The sequence below is a fragment of the Streptopelia decaocto genome (assembly GCF_964273445.1).
Source record: "Streptopelia decaocto genome assembly, chromosome: 2".
In the NCBI taxonomy this organism is placed as follows: domain Eukaryota; kingdom Metazoa; phylum Chordata; class Aves; order Columbiformes; family Columbidae; genus Streptopelia; species Streptopelia decaocto.
The window spans coordinates 34,936,754-34,949,748 of NC_138655.1; the positions used below are offsets into that span (position 1 = coordinate 34,936,754).

At 37.8% G+C, this 12,995-nt stretch overlaps 1 protein-coding gene across 1 annotated transcript; it reads right to left on the minus strand.

The window, feature by feature from the left end:
• Nucleotides 1-2,593: 2,593 nt before the first annotated feature.
• On the minus strand, nt 2,594-12,823 carry XKR9 (XK related 9; the record flags this gene model as incomplete). The annotated part of the gene is made up of 3 exons (XM_082045201.1): nt 12,525-12,823; nt 4,308-4,531; nt 2,594-3,237 (listed from the first exon to the last, which is right to left on the minus strand). The coding sequence occupies exons 1-3, from the start codon at nt 12,797-12,799 to the stop codon at nt 2,594-2,596; spliced, it is 1,143 nt and encodes a 380-aa protein (XP_081901327.1). The 5' UTR covers nt 12,800-12,823.
• Between the last annotated feature and the right edge of the window lie 172 nt (nt 12,824-12,995).

The following is a 12,995-nucleotide window of genomic DNA, read 5'->3' on the forward strand; positions in this document are numbered from 1 at the left end:
AGCTAAACTTATATCCACTAGGACTTACAATCATAAAATAGGGATTGACACTTAAACAGTTGTGTTTGGTGTGTATTTGTGTTAGTGTGGTATAAACAGCCACCTAGATGCCTTTCTTCCGGACACAACTTCAGTGTAACATTCTTCTCAGTGGCACAGAAGAGGGAATGAGGAGACATAACGAGAACAACAGAAGACCGCACGACATTCAGCTTTTTTTCTCATGAAATAAAAGGAACATTAACAGTTGGCCACTGAAATGGCAATGAAATATTTTTACTTGGAATTTCTCAGTTTGCTGAAAGGAAAACAAAAAAATCAGCAAGACAAATTTGTTTTGTTTCACCAGAAACTAACCTTCCTCCAGAGCAACTCAGGCTCCAGATTTCTGGCATCTGGCAGCAGGCAGATAACCTAGAGGCCCCAGGGCTGAAACTCCCACACTGGGACTTCTCAGAAGCTCATATTTCCCCAGTGATCTACTTCTCAGATAATGTACAAGTTTGAGATCTTCTTCCAAATAATTGTTAGAGAAAATTTTATAATATTCTGCAAGACAGAGATAGTAGTCTCCCTTTTCTGCCCTACCTTACCCTGGTCCCTCCTCAGGATTTCGGATTATCAAAAAATAAAATTGTGTGAAGCCATACAGGGATAGTCTTCACTATTTAGGAACTTATTTTTAATAGCAAAATAAGAGTACTTTCAGCCTAAAACCAGGCATGCATTTTGCTGCCAAGGCCACCATCACCAATAATAAAGGAGGCAGAAATTGAGGCAGCCATGGCACATGAAGCACAATGGAGCCTTGAGCTTTTTGTTTAACCTATGCAGCCTTTGCAAATCTCTTTTCCAGAGTACAGAGAAGTGAAGGTGCTGTTTTACATATTCATTTTAGGGAAACTATTGCTTAGGTGCCGTGAATTGTGCTTTTTTGTGTCTTAACTTCTGGACCCACATACTAGTTACCCCTAAACAGAAATGAGGGATTTTCGAAGGAAATTCTTCTTACTACACTGCTTTTTCATGCATATCCTCAGAAAGGCACACCAAGCTATTAATTAATTAATTAATGAGAACAGGATTAATTAATTAATTAATTAATTTGAACAGGATTAAGGAGATGTAAGTAGTTGGCCTGGTAAAGAGAACTATGGCAACACAACAGGATAGAAACATGTTTAGCAACTTCCCTGAGGTCTGGAAGAGTGGCAATTAAAATGCAGTCTGCAGTCTATGGACTTGACAGGACAGGCACGGGACACAGCTCTTCAGCACCCTAAGTGTTGACCATGCATCAGCCCTTCCCCCAAAGTTTCAGGGATGTTTGCTGCCAATCAAAATGCTAATAGATCTGGTTCCTGGCAAAGTTTATCAGTTTATCTTATCTCTAGTCTCTTTTCTCAAACCCTGTTTCCTCCCTTTGCCTGTGGCTACTCTAACTGCAAAAGTGAGTTATTGGAAGGGGAAAGGAGGGGAGAGAAAGAGCCCCAGTTTCCATAATTCAGATTTAAAATGCAGCAGCTCTGAAAGGCTTCCCCTTCGATTTTATTTCTGAAGAAGCTGTGGCTATCAACCTTTGTTGTTTATTTAGCGTTTGAACACAACTGAAATGTTGTCTAATTTCATTCTGCCTTCTGCCAAAAAATCTTGATGGATGAGCTGCTCATTTCATCCTTTCCCAGCCCCTGTGAGTTTAATGCATCAGAACAGTCACTTCTCTCTTCTCCAGTGACAAAGACAAAAGAAGCTGCACCACTGCAAACCTTGCCTAGCCCCCATTTCAGTGGAAACCAGCATTTAAAGTATTACACCCGAGAACTCAAAGGAGACAAATGCTTCAAGGAAGATAGTTTTTCCTTTATATGCAAGACTCTTGTTGCCATCCGTAAATCACTCTGGTTCCTATCACAATTCAGAACAACAAGCTGGCATCACCCCTAAAGACAGAAGGTTTCGTGAAAGATAAACAGAACAAAGGAATCATTAAAACACCTAGAAGATAAAATACTTGAAAATATCTCCCCAAATTTCCTTCTGGCAAGACAGTGATTGAGCCATAAATCAAAGCTATTCTTCTTTAGGGAGTATTTAGGGACAAGCCAGTATGGTTTGTAACTGTGCTCATCTAAAGAACCACAGCTCTTACACTAATGGGAAGAAGCAGACAGAGATAACTGGTCACTGACCCCAATTACTTCAATTGCACTCCCCTTCCAGCAAGAAAAGTAAGCCCTGTTTTTAACAGAATCAACATAAATGAATAGAATCTGTCTTTAATGCTGGCTTTCATTTTATTAACTTTTAGCTTTTCTTATATTTTATTTGCATTGCTAATAACTAAAACAGCAAATTATGTTGGATGGATAGATTAAATTGCTTCTCTTTCAAAATTAACTTTGACTCGCACAGAGTTTCATGTTATAAAGGCTTTATACAGCATCACAGAAAACAATAGTTACTTAGAGGAAATAACTTCAGTCCGTTATGTAGTACTCAATGACGATACACAAGAAACAATGGCAGAGAGACTGTCCAGCAGGTATTTGCTTTGAAGCACACACACACCCACACCCACACAAAACTATACTGTTCATTGCATTATGAAATTTTGAAATCTACTGGTTTTCACTCTATCTTTTTGTTCTGCCTCTCCATCAACTTCATCCGAGCACACCTGTGGCCTGCAATAAGCAGTGGGATGAAAACGTCTATAATAAACAGCAAGAAAAATAATACCTAACACCAGACTAAGAACACTTAAGATACTCACAATGATAAAATGTATTCCCTTGATAACAGAAGGTTTCCAAAACACATACACAAGCAAAATACCTAGTGTTACAACAGTGTGAGTGGCATAATAAATAGAAATGCAATAGTTTGTTTTTCCCCCCTTTATGTTAAAAAACGTAAAAATTAGAATAATTCCAACAACAGTTCTGTACAGATATTCCATCTTCATAGATTTGCAAAATGTCGTATGTTGTTTCAAAGTCCAGGTGAAGCCACAGATCCAAAGAAATATCAGCAGAATTACAGAACTTCTAACACTTAGTAGAGTGATCAGTGAAATACTGAGTATCCAAGAAGTGATGGTAAACAGTTTATAGAAGAGATACACTAACTTGGAAAGCACACGAAATTCATCTTTATCAGGCAGAGATTGTCGTAATGATACCTGATAATCAACCGTTGAAATGGAGATACCACAAAAAGACATAAAAATGGCAGCATCTAGACAAAACACAAGGATGAATGTTAAACCTAAATAAAATACAATTATTTTACATTCTTATTTCTGAAAGAACTCTTGGACAAGTTCATGCTTTTTTTAACAGATTCTTTATAGCATTTTATATTTCCTCTGTGCTCCCAAATAAGTCACTTTAATTTATAGGCTCAGTTTAGCTACCTAAATCTAGTTATGTAATGCTGTTTGGGATGCCTAGGTTATCTTGCCTGGCCTCTGGCCATTGATGGTTTCACTTAAGTTGTGTGTCATATTCGTCATCCCCGTATGCAGATACTTAGAAATTCCCAACATATTGTAAATAGCCCATAAAAACTTGAGTTTCAGCAACTGATATTGAATCTGGGGTGTCTGTAATGTAGAAATCTATAACTAAGACTTGACCCTTCACATGGTCATATTTAAGAAGAGGTTCATCTGAACATTTTTTCTGAGTACTTATTTAGACCATGGACTATGAAGGAACACTAAACAGCAGTGCAGGTCTCTCCATTTGGTTAGATAAATTCCAGCCCTGAGTAAGTCAATGTCTTGTCAATAATGCCACTAGGTTCAGAGCTGGACATGCTACAGCTCCTGCCTTGCTTCTGAGAGTTGAACCAGTATCTCTTCGTTATAATGCTGACACATCCTTAGTTGTTTTCTGACTGTCCCTTCATCTGTAATGTGAATTATGGCAGTGACAGCTCACAGGGCTCCTCTAAATGTATTACTTATTTCAAGATGCGCAGCTTGCAGTTTTAAAAGAAACTGTAAGCAAAAGCACACAAAACAAACTGCTCTGCTAATGATATACTAATTGTATTCAATAGATTATCTTCAAGTGATGTATCGTTATGTTTCTATTAGGTATTATGACTTGTTATAGTGACATCTTCCTTCTTGTGGATTTAGCAGAATGAACCATCTACTAGACAGAAATTATATTAATAAAAGCAGAGTAAATACATAGTCGAGCGTATGTTTTCCAAGGTATGTTTAACATGTTACTCAATCACATGAGTTCTCTTTTTAGGTATGATACTCAACTTGCAAATTAAGGAGAAAGACTCACATTGACAGAAATTATTTTTGCCGTGTTCCATGAGGATGTAAATCTGGACAAAAAGCTGTGGCGTAGTCTCAAGAAAAGTCTTGAATACTCTGAGCATGTTAATATCAGTCACTACATCAATGACTTGTTTTTGAATGAAGTTGGGAGGGCCTGTTTCTGATGCATCTCCACCACTGTTTTGTTTAAATGCAGCTTGGCAGCCATACTTCAAAGCAAACCAATACCTGTAAAAACGGAGACTTGATTAGACATAATTTTTTAAAAGTGCAACTCAGCAAAATGGTATAGCCTAGCAATGATTTTTCCCACTTCATTCTCCGTTCACATTTTATCTTTGAATGCAATCCAGCACCTTTAGTATAGTATCTGCCTGGTACCAGTGATATCGGATAATCATTTATGACCAGTGATATCAATGCAATGTAAAAACTACTCGAACAGAATGAGACTTGCCTGAATAAAGATTACAAGCTTTATTTTGCTAGGTTCTTATTTTTTTAAAGTACCGTATTTCTGAAAATTCCCTTGGCATCTCTTCTCAGTCTCTCTTTGAGATACCCATTCACTTTCTTTTTACCCTTTTAAGGGTATTAGTAAATATCCAGCTGTGAACATCCATATATATAAATATAATATAGATCCATAAGCCCCAGGCATAATATCTGATGAACTGCAAACATACAAAAGGATTTGAAAAAAAAAAAATCACTACAGTATTTTTTTCTAAATACTTAGGAAGTCTTTCATTTTAGAAAATTACTTTCAAGACACATGGATTTCCTGGGGTGACAGATTCTATAAATAATCTGAGTGGTTCTACATGAACAAGCCATTTGATTTGGCAAATGAGTACATCTGAATGACTTTTAGAACATATCTGGTTTATTTTCAATTAAGCCTAAATGAGCATTTCCTCTGAAAGAGCAGTAAATGCAAAAATATACATAATTAGTTAGTCACAACCGGTGTGCATTCTGTGTGGTAAAGAACCATGTCTGTTCAGTATATCTCTAATGTCATGCTTAGGGATAAAAAATCCCTAGCTCTTATTTCCATTTTCAAGGTCTTTACTTCAGGCCTGGAGGTGGACATAGCACCTTAGAGGGAACAGAACACTTATGTTTTAATCAAAAACTATTTTGATAGTTACGGGAGGAACCAGCTGTTGTACATGGTAATCTTTACAGCTTAGGAAAACAGGATGGTGGCTACAACCTGGTGTAGGACCAGAACTCCAGCTGCTGGAAATCATAGTATTTCTGCTGCTCCTAATGGACTCACACAAGAGACACACAGCCCTGGTGAATTATCTGAATCATTGCACTACTGCTTCAGAAGCCAAGAGATGTAAGCAATCCTCTTCTCTATAACAGATTAAACAGGGCAATTCAAGAAAGAAGGTGTTTTCACATCTAAAGAGCTTTTTTCCAGTAAAACTGTTCAGCAGCAAACAAAGACTGTTATGAGAAGTATTCTCGTAACTATGCATGTAAATCCTATCTTGAAGCAAAGCAAGGCTTGCTCTCTTCTGCTGGTTACTTGACTTTAAGTGGTGCGTAACACTGGCTGGACAGACTGTAGGTGAAACCCCATAACTCTGCATCACCACAATACATCATTATTAGTGAGGCAGCATAACCACAGAACCACAGAATCGACTGGGTTGGAAAAGACCTCAGAGATCATCGAGTCCAACCCTTGGTCCAACTCTAGTCCGTTTACTAGATCATGGCACTAAGTGCCATGTCCAATCTCAGTTTAAAAACCTCCAGGGACGGCGAGTCCACCACCTCCCTGGGCAGGCCATTCCAATGCCTGACCACTCTCTCTGTGCTTTGCAAGGCCTCAAGGCTGAGACTTGCCAGGCTTGCTCTCTATGAAATTTTCTTGACCTGTCTGTGACTTTGTTTTGCTTGGGTTTTCTGCAGAAAATTTGGTGATTTCTTCCAATTGACCAGGTGGTTAATTCGCTTTACTTTTGTTCATTTTTGTCTGATACAACCATAGTTTATAGAGGTAACAGTAACAAGCAGATATTCTGTATTGAATGAGCTATTTATGACAGACATGATGATGTAGGATGGAGAAATATAGTCCTGGTATGACAGCAGAAGTCCTGAGATGTGGAGACAGAGGATACAGTATGAAAGAGTACATGCATAGGATGATAAGGGATGGTTTGACACTGGAGACTCCATGGCTATAAACAACTCACCAAAAATCAGTTATAGAAATGCAGACATGGAGCTGGATGAAACTACTTTTAGGGGTAACAAAAAGAACAACGAAATTGTATCTAGCACGCATAAAAGGCACCATAGATACTAAGTTTGGATGTAACCTGAAGCTGCAGAGAAATAAAGAGAAAGCAAAGTCTAAAAGCATGCTAGCAAACATACAAAATAGACCCAAAGTGGATCCTGAGTGAAGAAGTGGAACCATCAACATGAAGATCGTGTTCCTCCCAGAAAGACTCCAGACAGTGGTAACACCCATAACCCCCATGCACACCAGAATTAGACTGCTGACCTTAAGACCTGGAGGAGCAGAGGAAAGGAGAGGAAAACATGAGGAAAAGAGACATGAACTATGAAATATGTATGTAACCGTTTTAATCATGTCATTGTTACTGAAACTTGTTATGTATAGAAGTATTCTTTCTTTTTCTGTAATAGATAGATCTAGACTAATAATGATTCTCAGAATCAGTTGTTACAATTTCACTTATACTAAGTTCTTGGCTTTACAGGTATATAAATCCTGTGTGTTTTCCCATAAACAGGATTCTGAGTATAACAGTGTTCAGACATGACTTTCAAGCCTCTTTCTGCCTATTCAGTTCCGAGATATCTTGAGCTTGCAATATTCTTCTCCAATGAACCCATTTTGACTATAACTGGCAGCCAAGGACAGCAACAGCAGCCCTTTTTCAAGAAAACTCACTGAAATTCAGCCAATTTTTCTAGCGTTATAAACATTGCTAAAGGCCTTTCCTCTCCACAGAAGGATTTAGTCATCTGGATTATGAAGATTACATCATTCATTCAGGTGTATTTTCTTGAGAAATCAAGAAGAACAGCACAAACCATCGCATGGTTATTTTACACAGTTGTACAAGCCTGCTAGCGCGCAGGCTGAGCAAGGCAAGGTCCTATGCCCTACCTTGTTTCCTGCTTCTGTTCCTTAAGGCTGCATCTGAGATGATTTCAAGATTCACGCTGAAGTGCTGCAGATTCCCAATTCCCTGATCGTCCACAGGATCATACGCCATGTGGACCCCACAAAACACACAGTTGCATTTCGTTTACATCGCAAACAGGGGGCAGCAGATCATTAGACACCTGGATCTCACAGAATCATCTCCCAATACGACACAGTCCCCTTCTGCTTACAAGGGGCCCTAGGAAGAATTCCTGGCTCCTCCAGGATTTAAAAGTGTAACATCTTCACCAGCTTTAAGGACAAAATCCTTTGACCACAGGGGAGGCAGTGTCACAGGTTCTTCTGGAGCTACAAATGAGACACCCAGGATTTTGAAGGTCCTGGGTTAAGTGCATGCTAGAGGAATCATGACTTATTCCCTGGTATGGTGAAGCTTTTGCACCACAGAAGTGAGAATTGCAACCTGGAAGCAGCAGTAGCAGATGTGGAGTAGTTTTCTTACTACTGAGGAGCCTGAGGTGAAGATCCTTTGCTCTTCTCTTGCAGAGGTTCATAGACTGCAGCCCCGCCAGTCAGGCCATACGCGGATTCTGTGAGCTGGCTCTAGAGCCATTATTTACTCCCAAAGGAAACTGTTTTCTACTTTTATGTTTTTGTATATGTATCTTACTCTTCTCTGCACAATTACTCATAAGCAAATAACTGAACTATTTGGCAAGGCATCGATAGCTTTTCCAGTTTATGAAACAATTAGTATTCCAAAACATCTGGTTATTGCATGCAAGATGTAAACATCTGGAGAGTTTGCAATGTTTGCAAGAAAAAAACAATTGGATAGACAAATCTGTTAGTTGTCCATGGACTCATTCACCAGAGCCTGTGCTTGTCCAAGCAGCAAGAAATGGAAACCATCTGCATAAATTTTGAGCTGCAGAGCTCACAGCTGAGAAGGCAAATGATCCATCTTAAACTGAAGGTGAAATGAATATGTCATAAATACAGATAAATTCAGGGTTACCACTTTTTCTCCCTTGAAACTCATTAAAGAGGATCATTTTTTTTATTAATCCAAGATATATAAGTTACTTGGAAGCCAACGGAACAAAAAAAAAAAAATCACTTCTTTACAACTGTAACCGTCATATAAGAACAGTAAAGAATTATCAGTGTTTGTAAATATAATATTCACTTTGATAGGAGGAAAAAAAAGAGGGTTTCTGCCCTTGTAGTGTTGCCTTATGGAGAATACAGATGATAGGACTCCCACTTTTTATAAACACTCCTTGAAACACAGCTCCACTGTCTCTCTGTTCTTAAGATACTCCTATATTTTCATCATCATTTTGTAAAGGATGACATTTGCTCCTGGTCTACTGTAAAATTAGGAAGGCTTTGGCTCTGACTGGGAATTCACAGAGGTGGCAGCTACTTGTTTTTGTTGCTTCACAGCCTTCACATGTCACAGGCAAGCTGCCTTGGCAGTGCTTCCATGCCACCTGCTTCACCTCAGATTTCCACCAAGGACTTTCCACCACAATCCCAGTACTACACTGCACGTCCCATCTCATCAAACTACACCGACAAAGATTTGGGTGCCATTTAGAACTTTGTGCAGGCAGGGTGTGAGACACCTGGCAACAATGGTTGTCCTGTCTAACTTCTAAACATGCATAGTTTGCAGCATAGTATAAATCCCTAATCAAAGGCAAATTATTCTCTGCTGCATGTTAAAATTAATTCTCTAAGTATCAAATGGCTTGAATAAAATCCATGAAACTGATGCAACTAAATCAATACTTTGGTCTGTAAATTCGTATTAAGAAAATGTGATCATTATTATGTAACCTCTAACTCACTTAAAGTAGCATTATAAACCTTCCACTATTAATTGACCCTCTGTACCCCACTGACTTGGTATCTTAAATATCCTTCTACTTATCTTGTCCTGTGGAACTTCTTGTTATACACATAAATTGCTAGAGGCATGTTACCAGCTTCAGTCCTCATTTTTAATCAGTTCTTGGTTTGGATGTGATTTACCAGGTGCTAAGTCTGTACCAGTATAAACAGAACATCACCTATCTTGACTCTGAATTTTTCTCATTGTCTTTTAAAAACATGCAATGAAATAATCCCAGGTTCAGCAAAGTACTCACATTTACTCTGATGTCTCATGGATTTAGAATTCATCTTTACAAATATGCAAAAAACATATTTTTCATCTGCTCCTGTTCAAAGATTCAGGGCACCTTGAGCCAACCTTTAAGCATCAAGAGACACAACAGCAGCTGCCAATATCACAATATGGCCTTCTATCCTGACAGTGAAGGTTATTAATTGCTAAAATTTAGTCTTCCGGAGGCATCCTCGACTGATGCTCCAAACTGCTACATGTCAGTGGACTCCAGAATTCATATGGTGCCCCAGGGAAATGTCCCCTTTTTTGACATACACTGACTGTGTTATTGTCTTAATGCTGACTGTGAAGCCACAGTCTGTTCTCAATTCTACCAGCATCTGTGTGACTCATTTAAATGGGTCAGGCTGAAAATAATTTTAGTCAGCAGAAGTAATATATACTTTACCAACATAATTTTGTCTCCTTTCAGACAATATTTCATATGAAATATAATTACAGGTCTACATTCTTTCCATTAAAAGAAACTAAAGACTTATTACATATAGAACAATTTTAATTTCATTTTTGCTCTATTTTTAACATATATATGCACATAATGTATACACACATATGATTTCCATATTGATTTCTTAGCATTGCAACGTGATAACATAACCAGGTATTCCCATTGTGCTGTGCACTGTACAAACATAACATAATTAAGTTCCCTGTCTCAAAGATGGAGCAAAAAGTGTAAAAGACACAAGAGAGGGAAGAAGGGAAGAATGAAAGCAAGGAATGAAGGAAGACAATTTGGCAAGGTGTATTCACATCTTATAATTTCAGGGATCCTAAGGATGTATTTACTGACTAGGTCCCTCTTTTCCTCTGTAGTAAATGGAGAATATATGTTCCTGCCCCAAATAACATTCTGCAGAAACTCACCTTAACAAGTATGACCCAGCTCAATCTATTTTTATCCATTGACTGTAGAGATAAAACTGAGAGACTCATTGTCTAAATTAACTGGATAAATCAGATGACTAAGAAGGAAGACGGGAGGGAGTTGTATGTGGTTACACCTAAGAAAACACACATTTAATAGGAAGTATGTAATAGTTGATCACCAAGGTACAAGCACAGAAGTCAGCATGCTGTTATCAATTTGTACTACACAGTATGCATTATCCCACTGCTGAATACAGAGGAGTGGCTGAAAGATCTTTGTAATTTATACATACCAGCTTGGAAATTTTCCAGGTATAAGTGGCTGTATAGGAGACAATATCATGTGTGCAATAGAGGACAACTGACCAAGTTGACAACACTGTCAGTTCAAAGGGCAAAATTATGTTTACTAGATAATAAGCCACTCAGAGAAGATGGGACTAATTCTGGCAGAGGCTTTGAAAATTATAGAAATTCAGTCCTGAACAGATTACAGAGAATGAGGTCATGGTAGAGAAAAGGGAAAAAGGAAAGTTTTCAGCCAGACATTAAAAGAGCAGCTTCTGCCATTCTACACCGTGGTTACTGGCTTAACATTTATCACCAGTTATCAGAAAGAGAGGTGATGGCTTTAATTTCCTTTGGAAGAAGCAAACTCAGAGGGGTAGGTTTGTAAGTCAGGAGAAGAATGGCACTCCTGGCCACACCTGAGGATGAAAAGCCTTGGGGACAGACTGAAAGGAGAGTGTCACAGTGAGCCCCAAGATATCCCCTCTAAAAGGCAGAACCTGGTAAAGAACCTGTGGCCAGGTCTTGGTGTGTCTCCCATGAACCAACCCGTGACCATGGATGTGGTTAGTGAAAAAGAAACTGTCCAGAGAAATTGAAGAGGGATTTTCTTTTTCTTCAAAATGTAGTATTTCTAAGTTTTTCTAATATCTGACACTAGAAAAATTAAATCTGTCTATAAATACTCCTCTCTGAAGTCTGAAACTTAGGATTGTAAGATGGCAAAGAGCAGGAAAGTAAAGCTGACAGACAAAGGGAAAAATAACAATGAGAGGAAAAAGTTAATTGTGACACTTAACAGCTTCGGTATTTTCCTTAATCCATGATAACATCGGGTGAATAAAACGTGTGTGAGGGGAATTTTTATGTTGGCATAAATATATCTTTCAATGCTGTCCATAGAATAGCATAGGAAGTTAAAGGAGGCACTTTAAATAAGTGTTGTATTAAATGCGTCTGATAAGTGTATTCACTCACGTTTCTTGCATGTTGCATACATAGAATACTTAAAATTCAGAACTTTTCGCCAACATCTTTCACTTTAGTTTTAAAATAGAAGTAAAATCTTGGCAAAATGATCTCTAGAATGATGATAATGATAAGATAATTTTATAGCAAACCACCACAGAATGATAAGTATGTGGTATCTTAAACTATTCCTGGACATGTGCCTTTCAGCAAACAAAGGTTCCTGTCACCATTACCTCAGTCTTGCAGGAAGTACTGCTGCAAGCATTCTTACTAACTATTCAACCATTCATTTGTCTCCTGAATCAGTGTTTTTTCTACACATGGCTAGACTCTCAGGTTCAAAAATTACCTCTTACTTCAGCTGTCTCACCTGCTTAGTGTAATCCAATGAATTCTTAACCTCACTTTAAAAACTTACATTTATCAGTTACAACAGTATTACTCTGTAATTAAATATGCCTTATCAAAAGGCTGATTAATCAAATAGAGTTAGGCTGTGAATGATAAAAATTATTATGGGTAAAATGAAAGAAGACATACATTTCCATCAAAACATGACATAATTCACCCCTGGCATAAGCAGACAAAAATCCATTTGCTTACCTGGAGCAATAATTGTTAATGACAGAAGTGGTCTTGTCCCTGAAGCCATATTTCTTTACAAACTATCTTAAGGCAATATGATTTCTTATTTAAAAATAAATAAATAAATAAATAAATGTGCTTACCTTATAAAAATTCCACACTGAAAGAGATGAACTAGAAAAATCCATTTCAGCTTCCCAGTATCAGGACCTTCCCAATCATTTTTAAACCACTCGTAACTGAATACCTGAGTTATTAATGATGAAAGACCTCTAAAACTCAATATTAATATGCTCCAAGAATATTGTCCTTGACAGAAATATTTACTAGCTACCCAGAAGTCCACTCCAATGTCAACTACATAAATTATAATTCCACCAACTAAAAAAATAAAATCCTGCTTAGTAAACTTCATCATGCATTAGACTGTCACTGTTGTCATTCTCTCCTCATTTCATGTAAAGGAAAGTACAAATTAGTCTAAATACTTTCCTACAATGGAGTCTTTTTCCTGATGATATCACCTGTTCATAGCGCTTTATACAAAAGAAAGTTGAGCTACACATTCTTATTATGGCAAAGGGATTTGCTTTTATCTGTATTCTTCATTTAAA